Source organism: Octopus sinensis, linkage group LG8, assembly GCF_006345805.1.
Source record: "Octopus sinensis linkage group LG8, ASM634580v1, whole genome shotgun sequence".
Classification (NCBI taxonomy): Eukaryota; Metazoa; Mollusca; class Cephalopoda; order Octopoda; family Octopodidae; genus Octopus; species Octopus sinensis.
In genome coordinates, this window is record NC_043004.1 from 48,850,211 (window position 1) to 48,872,257 (window position 22,047).

General features: G+C 37.2%; 1 protein-coding gene across 1 annotated transcript in view; it reads left to right on the top strand.

Annotated features, from left to right (window-relative positions):
- The window catches only part of LOC115215230 (ubiquitin-like-conjugating enzyme ATG10), a 404,830-nt gene that overhangs the window by 312,500 nt on the left and 70,283 nt on the right, over positions 1-22,047 (top strand). The window contains exon 3 of the mRNA XM_029784461.2: positions 11,264-11,390. Within this exon, the coding sequence (XP_029640321.1) occupies positions 11,264-11,390 (127 nt within the window). The remainder of the gene's footprint in view (positions 1-11,263; positions 11,391-22,047) is intronic.

Genomic DNA, 22,047 nt, shown 5'->3' on the forward strand with positions numbered 1-22,047 from the left:
TCCTTGTTTGTCCTCTCTCTGTTTAGCCCCTTGTGAGTAGTAAAGAAATAGGTATAATTCTATCCAGAATATTTTTACTGATATAATTGGTATCAGACATAGTCAGGTTGATGAGAGAGAAGTCTGGTTTGTGATCTTTCACAAAAAGTTCAGTTTGCTCACAGTAAGATTCACTGGTTCAGTTCAGTCTTTTATGCTGAAATAGGAGGTCATTTGGTATCTTTCATTATTAAAGCCATACAGCATAATATTTGATGCTTTTCCATACTTGCAAGTCAACTTGTTTCATAAATTAATAGTAGTAGTCATAGATTCCATGGAATAAGTTTCTAGTCTTGTTCAAGTAGATGAGTTCATATTTCATGTGATGCAAATTTGCAGATTTTTTTTTCTTCTTTAGGTTCTGCTGAAATTTGTTTGTTTGTTTCCTGAAAGTAGTTAATTTGGTAAGAGGTTTGCTTCCAAGTTGGCTTGAAGAGTATTGGGGGCTGGTTTAAGTCCTGAAACTGGATTTTGGCTGGTTATAGTCATGATGTTGTTCTCAATTATTATAGAAGGTATGCTGTCTTAGTCACCTGATGAATGTGTTTGGCTTTTGCATTAGGATTTTAAGGTATACGTTACTCATGTGGTGTGTGTGTGTGTGTGTGTGTGTCCGTGTGTGTACACATACATACATACATATACATTTAAATTTATATATAGATGTCTGGCTATACATATATGTGTATATACAAATAAGGATATATATATATAAATGCATGTATATGTATATTTGTGTGTGTGCGTGTGTATATATATATATATATATATATATATATGTGCACACACACACACATGTATTTATATACATATATATGTAATGGATATATATGTCTATGAATATATGTATGTACCTATGTATATTACTATGTATGTATAAACATGTACATATGTATATATTGATGCACATATATATACATATGTATATATTTACGCATATGTATATGTGTATACACACACACACACACACGTAGATGTGTGTGTGTCTGTGATTAGTGTCAATATATTTACCTTCTGTAGACTCGATAAAATGTCTCTTTATCAATTGTGTGTTGCAGTAGAGAATTGCCATAAAATAACAAACAAGGTGTAATATCTTTATCTCATTCTTCGATCAGACTGCAGTTGCAATGCTGCCAAAAAAACATTGCACTTGACGTCATGTTAGGAAGATTTCCAGCATAATTAGAAACTATTAACTACAAGTTTTTACTAACTACAAATGCTACAGAATCTGGCAGCCTCTCATAAACTCTCTCTCTCTCTCCTCTTTCGCTCCCCCTTCTCTCTCTCACACACACACACATTCTCTTAGTCTCTGTCTGCCTGTCTCTGTCTCTCTCTCACTTGCTCTTATTCTCTCTCTCTTTCCCACCCTCTCTCTTTCTCTCAGCAATTCAGTCATGTTGGTTCAAAGGTAAATTGTGTTTGGACAGCAACTGAATGTTTAGACAGTTTTTTTAGTGGATGTTTCTAGGTCTGAGACAACTTTATCAATAGAATATTATTATGTATATTGATCACATTGTTTTGTCTTTTTATCTACACTGTTTTTTCTTGATATATTTTTCACATCTTTCAACTATCATCCTCTTACACACACACACACCACACACACACACACTCATATCTGGCTTGGACTGAATTCACAAACCTTTTGTTTGTATTAGATTTTAATGCACTAATGCACTGTCCCGTAGTCCCATGCAGTAGGTACATAAGTACATATATATGTATATCAGACATAGAGGTAATTTGCTTTCATTTCAGTCCTCAAAGCCTTATTGTGTGCTACACAGTAAATGCTTCGTTTACTGCTGTCTGGTCTCCTGTAGTACTATTACCTGCTACTTCTTCCAATTTCTTGCTTTCCTTTACAATTCTCTAATCTATCTTGGGAACGTCCTTCTAAAACAGTTTGTAATATCTATTGAACTACATACATATTACTCTTTTACTCTTTTACTTGTTTCTGTCTTGTGATTGTGGCCATGCTGGAGCACTGCCTTTAGTCGAGCAAAGCGACCCCCAGGACTTATTCTTTGCAAGCCTAATACTCATTCTATCGGTCTCTTTTGCCGAACCGCTAAGTTATGGGGGACATAAACACACCAGCATCAGTTGTCAAGCGATGTTGAGGAGACAAACAAAGACACACAAACATATACACACACACACACACACACACATATATATATATATATATATATATATACGACGGGCTTCTTTCAGTTTCTGTCTACCAAATCCACTCAGAAGGCTTTGGTTAGCCCGAGGCTATATCAGAAGGCACTCACCCAAGGTGCCATGCAGTGGGATTGTACCCGGAACCATGTAGTTGATAAGCAAGCTACTTACCACACAGCCACTCCTACGCCTACGCATGTTGTATAAAATCTGAATTTATCATTTCCCTCTGATCAGATTTCCATTAATCTTCTATTGTAGTCATCCTGCTAATCCTTTTTTTAATCCTTATGTCATCATGTTTCTGTTGAAATACATTGCCTTGGTTTCAGTTAATTTTGTAAAAATTGAAGAATCTAGTTAAATAAGTTTGTTGTTATTAATCTGGTGTTTGAAATTTGAATTAGCATGAAATTTTTATGGAGGGTTAGGAAGCCATCAAAGACCCAGAAAGTCTATGGTTTGACAAGAATTAGACTGTCTCTATTTTATTTATTAGAAATTAACTTTCATAGTGAGGAAGCTCAAACAGTTTAAAGGGACAAAAATACCCTATTGAGCTTTATGTTATTATGTAAATTTGGAGGCGCAATGGCCCAGTGGTTAGGGCAGCGGACTCGCGGTCATAGGATTGCGGTTTCGATTCCCAGACCGGGCGTTGTGAGTGTTTATTGAGCGAAAACACCTAAAAGCTCCACGAGGCTCCGGCAGGGATGATGGTGATCCCTGTTGTACTCTTTCACCACAACTGTCTCTCACTCTTACTTCCTGTTTCTGTTGTACCTGTATTTCAAGGGGCCGGCCTTGTCACTCTCTGTGTCACGCTGAATATCCCCGAGAACTACGTTAAGGGTACACGTGTCTGTGGAGTGCTCAGCCACTTACACCTTAATTTCACGAGCAGGCTGTTCCGTTGATTCGGATCAACCGGAACCCTCATTGTTGTAACCGACGGAGTGCTTCCATCCATTATGTAAATTTATTATTATTTAATTTACTTTTTAAATTAGTATATTAGTTGTTATTGAGATTTATTTAAAATTAACTATGGTTGGGGTGATCAAGGAATAAGATGTTGAATTAGTGAATTAGTTTAACTTCCTTAAAATATAAGTTTTATACAATGATAAACAAAATCTTTTGCTTATAAGGTAAGTTACCAGAGGGATAACAGCATAATTTTTTTTTTTTTTTGAGAGTTCATATTGAAAAAAGAGATTACAACCTTGATGTTGGATTAAAATTAACCTTAATCATGTAAATGTAGCCTTGTAATCCATCCACCCATCCATCCATCTATCCACCCATCCATCCATCCATCTACCCATCCATCCACCCACCCATCCATCCATCCACTCATCCACCCATCCATCCACCCACTCATCCATCCACCCATCCATCCACCCACTCATCCATCCACCTATCCACCCATCCACCCACCCACTCATCCATCCACCTATCCACCCATCCATCCATCCACCCATCCATCCATCCACCCATCCATCCACCCATCCACCCATCCATCCCTCCATCCACCCATCCACCCACTCATCCATCCATCCACCCACTCATCCATCCATCCATCCATCCATCCATCCAAGCATCAACCCACCTACCCATCCATCCACCCACCCATCCATCCATCCATCCACCCATCCATCCCTCCATCCACCCATCCATCCATCCAAGCATCAACCCACCCACCCATCCATCCACCCACCCATCCATCCACCCACCCATCCATCCATCCACCAATCCATCCACCCACCCACCCATCCATCCATCCATGTCTTGGCTAGGTTTTGCTACTGCACAGCAATTTACTCCTGTGGTATCTTATTTCTGTCACTGCTTCAATAAATTATGTTTTATACCCTAGTAACACATTAAAACCACTGTTAATTTATATAAAAACAATTGTGAGGGAAGAGTTACTTTTTAGTTTGCATTTTCTTACTTTTTTGTTTTTTTGGCTCACATTTTTACCGAAAGACATTATCAGAGTGAATTTCGGTGTTTTTAGGTGTCATGTTTCTGTTTACAAACAGCAGCTTCACTGGTGAAGACAGATTTTGACTGATGTTGCAGACATCTGATGCTGGTAGTAGTAATGGTGGTGGTGAAGCTTCTTTTGTAAGTGAAGCAGTGCTGGCCTGTAGCTGTTGCTTTTTGATATATTGGTATTTTAATACATTTCTCTGCAATACAGTAGTATGTCGAAGGATGTTTGGTTTATCAGTGTTTCCTTTCTACTAAATTGCATGCAATTATATACAGAGTTTTTATAATCTTATAAACCATAGCTACACTCATAAGTGAGTAGGATCTAGTAGCATAGTACCATGCTTTTGATATCTGTTTTTGGTGCCTGTGAGCAAGAACAGGCAGCCTCCCTGCTCCTCCTACCTCATTGACCAGTGAAATATTGTGAAGTTGACAGTCGGAGAGTGAGAAGGTTGCACCCACCAGTACATGGCTAGTATTCATGTTCAGCGGAGTTGACTGCTTTCAGCTGAGTTCACTGGAGTATTTTGAAATGAAGCGTCTGGCACAAGGACACATCATGCTATCAGATCTAGGAATTGAATTCATGAGTTTAAAATCTGGAGTTTAGCTCCCAAACCACTAGGATATGAACCATCGCTTACATAATTTTATATAGGTTAAATATTATCCTGATAGACCCAGATTTAGGAACTTTTGATTCGATTAGAAAGCCTTTCATGAGGTCTGTTTAGTTAATAACTGACGTTTAGACTGCCACAGAATAAAGGAAGGTACAAAGGTAAGATAGACTCTATTAAATCACAGTATCAACCAGACCATCACTTGCTATCATACACCACTGGTCCCAATGTACTTGTAATTCTACCTTGATTGCACCATTCTTTTCCATCTTGACCCAAATCACTTAACTAAATCATTTTCCCTTCACCATGAAGGCCCTTCCAGTTGGCCTTTTCAGGTCTTTCAGATACCGCTTGCCAACTGCATATGTCCACTTGTTGTCTGTGAGCCTTGCGACATGTTCAGTTCTGCAAAACTTGTGCATTTGAAGATCTGTAATCATGTTGTTCACTCCACTCCATTCTTAAATTATCTTATTTCAAACATGTTGTTGTAATGATATTCCTGGCACGAATCTTGTCCATGGATTTTTGTGTCATAGCCAATCAATGTTCTGTCCTCTTTGTGGCAACCTAAGTCTCATTTGTGTATAAGAACACAGGTATGTAAATCATACTAATGTAATAATGATAGTAATAATAATAATAATAATAATAATATTGATGATGATATCATCAATATTGTAAGTCAATGATACCACCAGTGCGTTATTAATATGTCCATGAAGAGTATTAATAACGATGACTAGATTTTGTCAATGAGCTATAGCTAAACTGGATATGTACAGTGGAAAACTAATCATGAAATGCATATATACTTACACACACGCACACATTCGTTTTGGCCACTTCTTCATTCTTGAGTTCAGCTGTTGGTTGAAACATTTCAGAATTGATCTCATGCACGACCATCATTAGTGAATCAGGCTCGCTAGTGACCTACTCTTCTTTGGCATAGATGTTATATACATACATTCATACCATCATCATCATCTCAGTCATCATGGATCTTTTCGGTTTGAACGGCAGTTTTTAACATAATTTCTAGCTAACTAAAAAATTTTCAACTTCGTATACTGGTAGAATGTGTTTATAAAACATCTTTTTCTCTTGGTTTTATTGAGAAAATTCTATAGTTTGTAAGATATTTGTTGTTCTTTTCTTCAATTTCTGCAATTTCAACCAATCACTGACGTCCATTGAGGTAAAAAAAACATTCTGTGCCGTATGAATATGTCCCTCGTTTAAGAAACAGATTGGGTTTATTTACATTTCTGAAGAAAAAAAGATACCCTTCCCCCCAGCCCTAACCCTAACCCTAAAACAGATTGAAATGCAATAGATCGATTCTAGGGTCATAATTATGGGTGACAATTTCATATGACACCGCTAGAAAAAACTGCCGTTCAAACCGAAAAGATCCATCATCATTATCATTTAACCCTTTAGCATTTAAATCGGCCATATCCAGCCAATATAGTTTACTTGTTTGATGTTCATATTGGATAGATCCAGCCTTTTGTACATAGCCTACAATGTCATTCAAGAAATAAAGTCATTGAAATCTTGAAGCTCTGAGATAATGCATGATTAATTCAAAACAATGTGAATAAATAAGCACTACATTTGACAGAGAAATCTGAGTGCTTAAGGGTTAATATTTACTTTTCCATACTTACATGGATCAGATGAAATTTGTTGAGGTAGTTTTTCTACAGCCAGATACCCTTCCTGTTGTTATCATTCACTGGTTTCCAAGCAGACTAATACTTCTTCACAGCCAGGCATGTTTTTTCCTGAAAGACTGGAAATACACAACCTTGCTTGTATGATGATGATGCCCGTTTACAACCATCACATGATGTTTGGAGAAGGGTACACTCAAACACACATGCACCACACATGCACGCACACACACACACACACACACGCGCGCACCCACACACACACACACCTGTACATATAGGATGGGCTTCTTTCAGTTTTCATCCACCAAATTTACTCACAAAGCCGTGGTCAGCCCAGGGCTATAGTAGAAGACATTTGTCCAAAGTGCTGTGCAATGGAAGTGAACCTATAACACATGGTTGAGAAGTAAGCTTCTCAACCTCACACCTAAGCTTGCATCTGTACACACACGCATTCACACACACACACACGCATATTTTTTTCTTGACTGAATATATATTACTTATTGATGTGTTATTGGTGACTAATTGGCTAACCATTAAAAGGAATTGATGTGGAGAATATGAATTTAGGGTTAAGTTTATCAAAGCTGTTATATAGGAAATTACATTAACATATCACTTGATTGCTACAACACGCTACAATATTTCCTCTGACTAAGCAATGCTGCTTGCGTCTTGTGATTCTTTAAATAGTACAAATATATATCTAAACTATTATATCATTCTCATAATTGTTTTACTACAAATTAACTGTGTTATTTATTGGCTTTTGTATAACCATCAATGTAAACATAATATATTATTGTTTTGCCAGAAATAAGAAAACATCCATCAAATTGCCTTGTAATGTTTGGTTTTGTCCTTCTGTTTTCTAAGTTTAAGTCTTTTTCGGTGAGCGAAACTTTGCCTTTCATCTCTCTGAAGTGAATAAAATAATTATCATACATGTATAAGAGACTATACTCACCTATTACAAATTTACTACCTTAGGAAACTAAGCAGTCACTAGATAAGCTACTAATTAAGCAAACACATAAACCAGATAAATTTGATATACATCAGGAAGTGAGATAGACACCTGGTGAAGAATATACCAACAGGAAGTGTGATAGACACCTGGTTATGAATACTAAGCCCTTCCTCAGCGAAGAATGCACCACCCGGTATAGACTAGTCAGTACCAATCTCAGGATAAGAGTTCAACACTCAAAAACACAGAGCAAACCAAAAAAGGAAGGCATGGAAGCTGAAAGATGTAAATTCAAGCAAGTACTGAACAATGTGTAGGATGAGAAGATAGAGACTTAAAGCATAAAAGGACACCTGAGAGTTCCTATGAGATAACCTTCTACTAACTGCAGACCAGACTCCAGCCTGATGAAAGGTGGTATGATGGTGGATTTGGACAATATACAGAACCATAAAACCTAAGTGACATGTTTGGAAAAATTATAAAAAAAGGGATGGGAAGTAAGAAAGAATAGCATGTAGCTAGAAGGAATATAAGAGATTAGGTGTATATATTGAGGAGAGAAGTTAAAAGCAAGTGTTTTGCCACTGATCTGTGATGAGATGACCGAAGATGTGAGACTTTGTTGCTTATGAATCAGTGTGAATCAAGGAAGGATATCAATGCACTTCACTGACACACACACACGCATACAAAAAATAAAAGTTATGGAAATATCAATGCAGAAGGTTAGAGCATAAGGAAGACACTTGGGAGAGAGTGACTACTTCAAATAGAGGAATGAGTTACTGATATTGGCAGCTATGCGACTCAAAGACTTGACTTGACTTGACAGCATTCACCCGGGGTGGGTTGAGCTGGCTTCATTCATCCTCAATGCTGCATCTCTCACAAACGCTAACCAGGCCTGGTGATTTGAGGCTAATGACTGCGTGATCTCCAACCACTCTTTATTCCAGCGGTGAACGCCATAGATATGGGGGCCTAGGTTGTATGTCGTCTCAAAGAGCAGTTAAGGATGTGTTGGCAAGAAAAGCAGTTAGACTCTCAAGAATAGTGAGCATGTTGGGAAGTGGCCGTGCTCACTGCATAGAAAAGGAGTAAGCAGCAATTCGGCGTAAATTAAGGATGTACAAAAATTACAGTGGGATCAGAGGCACAGTGACAAAGCAAGACTATTGTATGTAGCAAAAAAATGGTAATGTATCTGTACACGTATCCCACCGCTGCCAACAAATTTTTAATGGCGGTGCCCCAGCATGGCCACAGCTCGTGAACTGAAACTAGATAAAATGAAAATGATAAACTGAAAATGTATTAGCAAGCATATGAAAAGATTTTTTTTTAGGAAGACTAGCATTTGCCCATACATGCTAGTCTACTCTCTCCACACCATCAATGTTTATCCAAGAGAAAGGCTGCTGGCTAGGGCCATTACAGCCTGGCATCAGTGTCCCTGCCTGTACTGCTGTCAGAACTCAGAGCTAGAATAGATACTCCAAGACATCTTACCTGATCTTCTAGCAGTTCTACCAATCCATCACCCTATGATGATGCTTTTTTATTGACCCCCAAAAGGAAGAAAGGCGAAGTTGACTTTGGCAGGATTTGAACTCAAGAGTGTTGGGAATTGAAATAAAAATCACGAGGCATTCTATCCAACACCCTAACAACTGCCAGTTTGCTGCTTAAACCCTTTTGTTACCATATTTATATTAAAATATACTGTATTTGTTTCAGGATAAATGTTTCAGTTTAATTTTGGAAACTATAAAGAATTTACTAAAATAACTTTATCAATATGAAGCTGGTGTTTGGAATGTATATTGACATGAAATTTTGATAGAAGATTTTAAACCAATTGATCTCATTTTAAATTATAACATTTAAATACAAAGAAACAGAAAAAAGTAAAGAAAAGAGGCAGAGTTAAGCAGAATATGGAGGAGGAAGGAGCAATGGGTGATCCACTCCAGAACAAATGGTATGCTCAACTGTGCCTTACAGTCATGACTGCTATGGTTTTTGCTGTGGAGAATATCCAGTGGCACTTGCTGCAGCAACCGCTCAACCTCAAAAGGCTCATTTCTCAATTGAGTGCTGTTATCCTGATTTCGTGGAAGAAGTTGGTAGTGTGGGGTCTAAGAACACCTGAGGTCTTGACAGAAACTGGCTCCTGTATTTCTTTATTTATTTTTCTCTCCTCTGCATTACAAATGATGATACCTGGGTTTGCAGCAAGGTTGGAACTGGAGATTGTGTCACTGCATGTCACATCCCAGATTAGGGATCTGCCTCCCTCAAATGGGAAGAGGGTTACTCTGCCAGGGCACTTACCATCTCTGTGACCAAGACCTATTGGCACCAGTTGAGATGGGAAGCCAGCTGCACTGAGGTCTCTTCTAATTATGTCATTCAGACTGGTGTGTTGGGGGAATTGACCCATGCTAAGGCTGCAGGATAATGGATGCAGGCCAAATACATCAATTACTGCTCCATAACTGCATTTGTGTGGCTCACACATGTGTAAATTGAGGGCCACTTCAATATGAGTGCACTCATCATCTAGAAGAGTACCTGTAGATGAGGAGGGCACTGCTGTTTGGCTGCTGAGCAGAATGGAGGCAGGCAAGGCAGTGCTGGTCTAATGAAGTCTTAGTCTGCTCAGAGGTTGACTTACATCTGATGTCATCCCAGTTACATTGGACATCCACATTCTGTGGGACTACAAGGCCTTCAGCAATCCAATTAGCTTGAGCTGACTCCAGTTCCTGGACCACATCTGGATCATTTTAAAACAAGGAATTTTTTTTTATCATAGAATGGAAGGTGATTTTAAGCGAAATCAAATTGGTATCAAAAGGGTTAATGTTCTCACTAACTGCTATTGGTATATTCTAATGTTTCATTGATGACTGTGGGGTTAAATTGCCTGACTAATATTGCAAGACCTATTTAAACAGTCGCTGAGCTCTATAACAACAATAATTTACCAATATCCAACATATTATCCTAATATCTGATATCATGTCTCCTGTAAAAATTCCAGCACTTTTAATGCTTTAACACTGAAATTGGCCACACTGTGCCCAAATATTCTACCTGTTTTATTTTCAACTTGGTCAGATCCAACCCCTCACACCTCTCTTACAATGTCATTCTATAAACAAACAATACTGTGTTGAAATCTCAAACCTACAAGATAATGCAGGATTGATTCAAAACAATGTGAGTGAACATTACATTTGACAGAGTCAGCTGAATACTTAAGGGTTAACTAGCACTATGACTCAGCAACGCCGGGTCATAGTGCTAGTGCATGCATATACAGCTGCGTGCATGTGTACATACACGCGAGTACTGTCCAAATCTCCAACCAATCACATACAGCTAGCTGGCATTCAATTGGCGTATCAAATTTCGGGTGTTTTGATTGGGTTTTGGATAGAAAATTCACAAAAAAGTCACTTCTATTGATTTTTAAATGGCTTTGCAGGGTGACTGGGGAAATGTAAAGATGTGCACGACCACCCTTGGATGGTTTTGAATGACCATAGAAAGTGCGAGCCCTCTAACTGTAAAATTGTGGATTTGTATAAAGGACACACCCACAGACATTTTGCCATTTATATATAGAGGGATACATATCTCAAAGTATCACTATTTGAAAACAGTTGTTCTTTCATGTTCCAGTCACTTCAAATAACTTTGTAACAATACTAAAATTTGATTTTTTTTGTTTTCAGGATTTGGAAGATAGCAACAGTGTTACCTTAGCGACGACTGATGAAAATGATATTACATGTGACTACCATGTGGTATACAGTCAGAGTTATGCTGTCCCTGTATTGTACTTCAATATGTATTGGAAAGGTACAGTCACATTAATTTATAACTATTTCAGTAACTTCCTGCTTCTTAACATTGACTTGTTTCTTGTGTAGTGGATTGTTATTGTTCTTATTCATGTTGCCATGGCTGTTGCTGTTGTTGTTGCTGTTGCAGTTGATATTGGCTTCAAATTTTAACTCTAGGCTATCAATTTTAGAGTAAAGGTAAGTGAAATTCATCGACCCCACTGCTTAACTGGTACTTAAATTATCGACCCTGAAAGTCGACCTCAGTGAAATTTGAACTCAGAATGTAAAGATGGACAAAATACCGCAAAGCATTTTGATCAATGTACTAACAATTCTGCCAGCTTATTTATTTATTTATTGCCCACAAGGGGCTAAACACAGAGGGGACAAACGAGGACAGACAAAGGAATTAAGTTGATTACATCGACCCCAGTGCGTAACTGGTACTTTATTTATCGACCCCGAAAGGATGAAAGGCAAAGTCGACCTCGGCGTAATTTGAACTCAGAACGTAAAGGTAGGCAAAATACCGCAAAGCATTTTGATCCGTGTACTGACAATTCTGCCAGTTTGCCACCTTATTGTTGCAGTTGATATCACTGTTGTTATTGTTGTTGTAGTTGATATTTTCCCTTGTTCGTCATATTGAATTCTATGTTAAATGAGATTTCAAAATATAATTACTGAAATCTTTATTGTTAACAGGGGTTCGGATGATTGGTGATATGGATCCATTGGTGGTTAAAATGGATCCCATTGATTTTCTTGGTGGTTAAGATGACCAATAGACCATTTCAAGAAGATTATTAATATGGAGTTTAATATTTGTCAAAATAGGATCTGGTAGTTGCTAAAATGGGTTTAGTGATTGTTATTATGTGATTGCTACACTCATGAACATTGTGTGCCTTGTCATAATCCAATCATCATTAATATTGGCTCCACTGATTGTTAATATGGGTCTTCTTCTTCTTCTTCTTCTTATACTATTTCTTCTACTTATACTACTTCTTTTTCTTCTTTTTCTTCTTCTTATACTATTTCTTCTTCTTCATCTTCTTCTTCGTCTTCTTCTTTGCCTTCTTCTTCTTCATCACCATCACCACCACCACCACCACCACCACCATCATCATCATCATCATTATAACAATATTAATTTTTCCATGCTTTCATGGGTTCAACTGAATCTGTTGCAGTGGATTTTCTATGGCTGTTTGCCCTTCCTGTCACCATCTCTCACCTGTTTCCAAGTAAGATAATGTTTCTCCATGACCAGACATGTTTTCTTGGAAGATTGTAAACAAAGGGCACCACTTGCATTATGGTAACACTAATTTGACAACTATCATGTGAAATCAAGGCAAGGAGATAATAACACACACACACACACATACATTGTATATATATATCATCATTGATGTTTAACCCTTTCATTACCAGCCTGGCTGAGTACAAATGTCTTGTTTACATAAGTTTTTAATTAATATCTTCCACCAAAGCTTGGTCAAAATTTACGTTCCTAACACTAGCTGAATGATAACTAAGCTATTTTACTAAATTCTTTGTTATATTTAAAGTTATTGAAAGAAACACAGCATCTCAAAATAAATATAGTAATGAAAGGGTTAACGTCCTCTCTCCATGGGTTGGATGGTTTGACTGAGGGCTGGCAAGGCAGAAGGCTGCACCAGGCTCCAGTCTAATCTAGCAAAGTTTCTACAACTGGATGCCCTTCCTAACACCAACCACTTCGAGAGTGTAGTGGGTGCTTTTTATGTGCCACCTGCATGAGGGCCATTCAGGCGGTACTGACATCAACCATGGTTAAATGGTGCTTTTTACGTGCTACCGGCATGGGAACCAGTCAGGCAGCACAAAATTAAAAATAGAAATTGGCTCCACTTATTACTACTGCAATGTTTACTTCATAGTCTTCGTAAATAGAAAACTTTGGTGGGCCTGGGGCTGTAGCAGAAATCACTTACCTGAAGTGCCACACTGGACCTGAAACAAGCTTCTCATTACACAACCATGTCAGCACCTTTAGGTCTATTAATTGTTGATACTGGAACCAGTGATTTAAAATTAGATGGTCTTTTAATTGTTATGGTCTAGCTATTGTTCATATGAGACCTATGGTCAGTAACATGAGGACCAGTGATTCTTTATATGGACTGTAATGATAATGTAATAATATACAATAATGAAAGATATTAGTGATATACTGTAATGATGGATAGTAGTAATAGTACTATTAATGTTAGATGACAATAATATATAGTAATAATAGTGGATTAGAGATAAACAATAATGATTGATTGTAAGGATATTAGTAGTAAGGATTGATAGTAATGATAGTACTATAATGTTAGATGGCAATGATATACAGTAATGGGACTAGATTAGGGATACACAGCAATGATTGATTGTAAGGATATTAGTAGTAAGGATTGATAGTAATGATAGTACTATAATGTTAGATGGCAATGATATACAGTAATGGCACCAGATTAGGGATAGAAGGTAATGACCAATAGTTAGGATAAACTCGAAAATTAGATTATGATGAAAGACAGTAATGACACACTTTCGTAATTTCTAACATAACCACCACTTGACTGATGCTTAATTTTGACCTATGAAAGGATGAAAGGCAAAGCCGATCTTGGTGGGTTTTGAACTCAAATTGTAAAGAGCAAGAATAAATACCACAAGGCATTTTCTTCAGTGCTTTAATAATTATCCCAGGCTACTATTTTGATAATAGTCTGTAATGATATTCTTTAATAATATACAGTAATGATAGACTTTAAACATAAACAGTAATAATAGCCTGTAATGATAGGTAGTCACAAAACTAAAAGCAGAGAGTTATGACGATTCTAATAAATTTATCTCCGACAGACACAAAGCTAGTAATTTAAGAGGAAGGGGAAAATTGAGACCACTGACCTCAGTACTTGACTGGAACTCTATTTTATTGACCCCCAAACAATGAAAGGTACAGTCAACCTCAGTGGAATTTGAACTCAGAATGTTAAGCTGTAAAAAATGCATTTTTTGCTGCATGCTAACAATTCTTCTACCTTATGCTCACCACCTTATGATAACTGCAATAATAGAATGTAATGATAGGCAGTAATAATATTCCATAATAATATACAGTAATGATAGACTTAAAAGATAGACTGTAGTAATAGCCTTGTAATAATAGATTGTAATGACAGACAGTCGTGAAACTAGAAGCAGAGAGTTATGATGACTGTAATAATAGAAGGTAATGACAGACAGTAATGATAAGCTGTAACAGGAGACTGTAATAATAAGTGAAGGAAATGGAATATGCAAGGAACTGATGACAAATATCAATTAAAAACTTAACAAAATATTTTGTCACAAAAGTTTATTTTTCTTTTGTCATTAATAGATTTTCACTGAGTGTAAATCTGTTTAAATTAAGCTGTTTCTGCTGGTGAAATCTCTCAAATTTATGGTTTTGTTATTATCTTGAGTGTATTAATGAATATTAGTTTTTAGTATCCTTATTACACTGTCTCTAATTGAATACTGTCAATTGCTTGTTAGTTAAACATATCAGTTTTAGCATTTCTGTTCTTTCAACTGAAGATGTTGATGATGACTACTACTACTACTACTACTACTTCTGCTGCTGCTGCAACTACTACTACTACTACTACTACTACTACTGCTACTGCTACTGCTGCTGCTACTACTATTACTACTACTATTACTGCTGCTACTATTACTACTGCTACTATTACTACTGCTACTATTACTACTGCTACTACTACTACTGCTGCTGCTGCTACCACCAATACCCAAAATGTGTAGCTATTATTACTATTATTTTATATGGGGCAGTGGATTGGCAGAATTGGTAGAGCATTTTGTGATATCTATGTATTGTAATTTTCGCTTTATGATGCATGACATTCTGAGTTCAAATCTCACTGGGTTCAGTTTAGCTTTACATCCTTTTGAGGTTTGATGAAATAAACACTAGTCAAGTACAGCAGTCTCCCTCTTAAGTATGCAACTTGAACCTAACTGCTTGTGCGTACTCAGCAGTCAACCACACCAAGGCTCATGGATGCACATAGTTTCAGATCATATTTGTCACGATGTGAAGCAAAGGAATGAGGAAGCATTTGAATGAATCCCAGAGATCGGATACTATTGCTAAGCTGGCCTCTGAAGAATTCTATCAACGCTCATCAATGTTGCTGTAGAATGAATCATTGGTATAAACTTGAACCTGGGATTCTCTCTTTTTCTCTTTACTATTTTACTGGTTTCAGTCATTTGACTGTGACCATGCTAGAGCACCACCTTTAGTCGAGCAAATCGCCCCCAGGACTTATTATTCTTTGGAAGCCTAGTACTTATTCTATCAGTCTCTTTTGCCGAACCGCTAAGTTATGGGGACGTAAACACACCACCATCGGTTGTCAAGCGGTGTTAGGGGGACAAACACAGACACAAACATATACACACACATACATATATATATAGACATATATATACATATATACGACGGGCTTCTTTCATTTTCCGTCTACCAAATCCACTCATAAGGCTTTGGTTGGCCCAAGGCTATAGTAGACGACACTTGCCCAAGTTGCCTCACATTGGGAATGAATCCGGAACCATGTGGTTGGTAAGCAAGCTACTTACCACACAGCCACTCCTGCGCCTATTCTTGAAGATTTTGCATGAATTTATCTGGGATTTGTACTTAAACGGGTGTGTACTTAACCGAGAGGTTACTGTACTGGGCTGATTTAATCACCTAACTTCAGCCCCTGAATTCCTTGTTGTGAGCTAATGTTAGAAACTCCTACTACTAATAAAGGTATGTAGACTAGTGGTTAGGATGTTGCACTCTTGATTACCAAATCATGAGTTCAATTCTTGGAATAGGTGGTGTGTTTGTTGTATTCTTGAACAAAACATTTCATTTCATGTTTCTCTAATATTGTGTGGATTAGCTTTGGGACTGAAAATAAGGCGATCTCTTTCAATGTTTCGGGAGCCATGTCTGATAGTACCCTGGGTACAGCAGCCTCCGTAATCTGCTGTCACTTTTGTTACTTTTCTGTTTTGGCTTTTCCAGCCATTAACTGACCTTTCTTGCCACATGTGTAGCAGCTGGTCTTTGCGTCCTGAAAGATTAGTCTTTCATTTGGCACCCACTACATAGCACAACTTAGAATCATTTTGTGGACTTGTGGTGTTATAATAATTTGTATGTCCATGTTGACCCCTATCCAATTATATATCACTCGAAATTATATCAGTTCTGCCCACTGTCAGAGGTCAGCTTAGCAATGGTATCCGATCTCTGGGATTCCTTCAAATGCTTCCTCATTCCTTTGCTTCACATCGTGACAAATATGATCTGAAACTATGTGCATACATGAGCCTTGCTGTGGTTGACTGCTGAGTACGCACAAGCAGTTAGAGAGAGAGAGAGAGGCAAAGAGAGAGAAGGAGAGAGAGAGAGAGAGAGAGAAGGAGAGAGAGAGAGAGGAGAGAGAGAGAAGAGAGAGAGAGAAGGAGAGAGAGAGAAGGAGAGAGAGAGAAGGAGAGAGAGAGAAGGAGAGAGAGAGAGAGAGTGAGAGAAATAGCCATGAATAATTACTATATAATCTCAAATACTAACTCTGAGAACCACATGTTAACTGTTAAAAGCTGCAATACTAACTTTACTAACCATTAATACTGTTATAGCCACCAGTATCTATTATACTTACAAACACTATTATAGACATTAATAATAACTGTTGTAGTCAGCAATAACTACTCTAACTACATACAATATTTTATGGCATACAAAGCCAATGTTGTATACAATGTAAACATTCAAACATCACTTCCCAAATCTTGCTGTATTTCACTTAGAGTTTTTGGTCCTTTAATGTTGTCCTAGTATATAAATTAACCTACTGTTTTTGGGGCCATAAATTTTAGTTTGAAAAATTTGACTTGTATCATCATCATCATCATTAACATCATTACTTAACGTCTGTTTTCCATGCTGGCATGGGTTGGATGGTTTGACAGGAGCTGGCAAGACTGGGAGCTGTATCAGGCTCCATTACGTGGCAGAAAATATGGTATACTATTATAACTACCAATAATTATTACAGGTATTATTAACTACTATACCCACTAATTATAGTCCAGTTCAGATAAACCAGTACCCAAAATAAGCACATGTTTTGGGTACCAAGGGAAGTGGGTTACTACAGGACTTATTTTTTAAACAGTGTCAAATGTACTATGATGTAAATTATAACTTCTTTTTTTTTCAAAATGATTAATTAAAAAAGATTGAAAATGTTAATTTTTTTCTGTTACTCTAGTTATGAGAAAATAATTTCTTAATATCATTTATTGCTATTTAGTGTTGTTGCAGTTACTGTTTATAACTCACTCTAAGATTTATTATTGCTTGTTTACACTTTTTCGATATCGGTGTCTTTACGATACTGGAAAAAGTATATGTATTTGTGAAGGGAACCTACTTTTCATTGACAACTGTGATTGTCACACGCCGATGACGGGTCAATACCCTGAAACTCGAGTCCGTGTGTATCATAAGTTGGAGACAGGAAGGATGGCTTCCCTTTGCAAATACTGATAGGGCACAGAAAGTGTGTCTATAGCCAGCTGGAGGAGGTGTCCTCCTGGGGCTACAAACTACAGTAGCATCCACCCTTAGGGGTTAGCCATATTTAAATGGCAAATATATGTCACGATGTGTTGCAGTTACTGTTTATAACTTGCTCTAAGATTTATTTTAAAAAATAGTTATATTTGATATTGTTGTAAGGAATAACTTGAAAGAAAACCATTTTAAATTTATTATTACCCATTTAGCTCTTATCATGTCTTAATGCCCTGTCTTACAATGGAAGGACTGAGGAGTCACCATTGCTGGGTTGTGGTTAAGGCATCAGATGGTTTTGATCTGGCCTCGATTATAGCTTCTGATACTAACTTTTATAGCCCTTAATACTATGTTTTATGTCCTGCATTACTATTAACCCTTTAGTGTTCGCATTATTCTGCCAAAATTAATGTTTTTTTATCCACATTGTTTTGAACTAATCAGGCATTATCTTGGAGCTATGAGAGTTTGGAAACAATATTGTAGGGTTGGTGTAAGAGGCCAGATCTGGCCAGTTTGAACATAAAACAGGCAGAATACTTCTGGCCAGATATGGCCGGTTTAAATGCTAAAGGGTTAAAGCCCACAATACTATGTAGTATAGATTCCAGTACTATTATGACTACATTACTACGTGCCATAGCCTCCAGTACTAAATATTATAGCCACCTATACTAAATATTAATGCTTTCGGACCTATTATTGCCTCCACTATCACATCCTCAAATACTGACAGTTACATCTAATGCTAACTATTACATTCTCTAATACTAACCACATAGCTCCCCCAGTACTATTATAACCTTCACCACAAACAATTGCATCCTCCACCACTAACTGTTATAATCAACACTACAAACTATTACACCCTCCAATACTAACTATTACAACATCCAATAGTAACTATTACAATCTTCAATACTTTTGCATCCTCCAGTATTATCTATTATAACCTTCACTACTTAATATTATATCTTCCAATACTAACTATTACATCCTCCACAATAATTAGTCTCCAATGGTATATAACATCCAGTTCTAACCATTATAATCTATACTAACTACTGTATAGTACTTGACCTTCTAAGAATAGCAATGTTCTACTGTTTCTTAGAAGAAGGGAAGGACACATTAGAGGATGTCGTCTGAGATATACTGTAGCAGTAAAGAAAGAATAATAATGTTTAGGACGCATTTCATCCACAGATTTATTAGTACTAAGCAGAGTTAAACTGAAATTTTAGAAGAAAAAAGAAAGAAAAAGCTAAAAGAAAAATCAATTAAAAGCAATTTGAGAAAGAGGATGCATAAGATTTCTGAAGGTATGAGATGTGATTGAAATTAACACCTGTGATAATCTTCAACTGATGACCTACCTGTCAAATAGTGGTGAAAAGTGAGCAGGAAAAAAATGGAAGACAGATGGTTGCTTGTTTTGCATTTGTGTTTAGTATCCAGTGAACAAATTTGACATGAAGACGACAGGGAAGTTGTGTAGCAGTTGGAGAAGGATGTAGAATGTGCTGAATATAATCTGTTGGATGATGGACAGCATTACATGTTCAGGTTGAGTGAAGTAGGCATCTGTGATATTTATACGGTGGTATCCAACTGTGATATTGCATACAGTGATATCCATCTGTGGGATTGTATATTGTAACATATGTGATATTGTTATACAGTGATATCTTTGATATTGTATGGAGTAACATATGTGTGATATTCTATAGAGGAACATCTGTGTGATACTATATACAATGACATCTGTGATATTGTATACAGTGATATCTCTAATTCTGTAATACTGAATAAAGTGATCTATGTGATATCATATACAGACATACACCTCTGATGTTATATACAGAGACATACATCTGTAATATTGTATACAGTGATATCTGTGATATTGTATATAGTGATATCTGTAATATTGTATACAGTGAAATCTGTGATATATTGAGTCATCCCATAAATAATGCAGTTTTTTCAATTGCATGAACTAAAAGTTGGAAGGGGATGGGATAAACTACCTGCATCAACTTGCTATAAAAGCAAGTAGTAATTTTACCATGTACTTATTCTTAGTGCAAGTTTTGAAGAGTGCAGTTTGATTTTAACAGTTATTTTTTCAAAGCTATAATGAAAGTGACAAAGGAACATATTTGGCATATTTTGCTTTATGAGTTCAATAAAGGCAACAACACAATGGAAAATAAGAAGAATATTAATGCTATTAATGCAGTATATGGGGATTGGACAATAAGTGTAAGCTAGTGTCAATGGTGGTTCCAGAAATTCCAAACCAAAAGCTACAGCCTAGAAGTTCAGCCTCATCCTGGAAAATCTGTAGAGCTCGACAAGGACATTCTGCAAACCCTGGTGGAACAAAATTCCATTGAAACTGTTGGGGAACTAGCAGAGAAGCTTGGATTTGGTCATTCAACCATTCATCAACACCTGTGTGCCATCAGAAAAGTCAGCAAATTTGGTCAATGGGTTCCGCACAAACTTTCTGAGTCTAATTGTGCACAGAGAGTGAATGTGTGTTCTTTGCTTTCACATCTCACGAATGAACCTTTTTTGGACCGAATTGTGACTGATGATAAGAAATGGGTTCTCTATTAAAATGTCAAGTGCCAAAGGCAGTGGGTAGAGAAAGGAGAAACACTGGCACTCCAGGCTAAAGAAGGTCTTCACACATGTAAAGTGTTGTTATCTGTTTGGTGGGATATAAAAGGTTTAGTCCACTTTGAACTTTTAAACCTAAATCAAACAATAACAAAGGAAATCTACTGCATGCAGCTTGAGTGGCTTAAATCAGTGCAAGAAGAAAAAGGACCATCTTTGGTTTCAAGATGGAGGGTGTTCTTCCATCAGGATAATGCTTGGTCACATACAGCGAGGATGACATTCCAAAGGCTGGAGCAATTTGAATGGGAAACGATGCCCCACCCACCATATTCGCCAGACATTGCCCCACCTGATTATTATTTATTCTGCAGTCTTCAAAATCATTTGGACAGAAAAATATGAATTCTGTAGATGAGGTCAGAATAGTGTGGGAGGAGTATTTTTCATCACAGACAATTTTGGAAGTGAATATTGGAAGAGGGGCCTTGCAAGTCTACCAGATAAGATGGAAAAGTATTGCAGAAAATGAAGGAGAGTATATTTTAGATTAAAAAAGAACTTTATCTTAATTTTGAAAAATAAAAGAAGTATAAAAAAAACCCACATTATTTATGGGATGACCCAATACATACATCTCTGATGTTATATACAAAGACATACATCTGTGATATTGTATACAAGGATATCTGTGATACTGTATATAATAACATCTGTGATATTGTATACTGTAATAATATAGGGGCATATAATGTGAATGGATGATGCATACTGGGTGACAAAAGTGGATTGAGATGTTGATAGACAGTTACCTGCAGTGAAGTTCATTGTTTAGCTTCAGGTCAGCCTCGATTGAGAAGATAGAGCTATGAGAAAAAGCGTTCCAGCCATGACCAACCAGTTTTTTTCTCAGGTAGTGTGCATCCAAGACCATGCTATCCAATGTGTCCTTCTCCCTTCAAGATGGAGAAGTTTGACATGTTGGGAAATTCAGTCGCTATCTTCGGCAGGTAAAGTGACCATATAGGCGCAGGAGTGGCTGTGTGGTAAGTGGCTTGCTAACCAACCACATGGTTACAAGTTCAGTCCCACTGCATGGCACCTTGGGCTAGTGTCTTCTACTATAGCCTCGGACCGACCAAAGCCTTGTGAATGGATTTGGTAGACAGAAACTGAAAAGAAGCCTACCATATATATGTATATATATATGTGTGTGTGTGTGTGTGTGTTTGTGTATCTGTGGCTGTCCCTACCCCCAACATCGCTTGACAACCGATGCTGGTGTGTTTATGTCCTCGTAAATTAGCGGTTCAGCAAAAGAGACTGATAGAATAAGTACTGGGCTTAC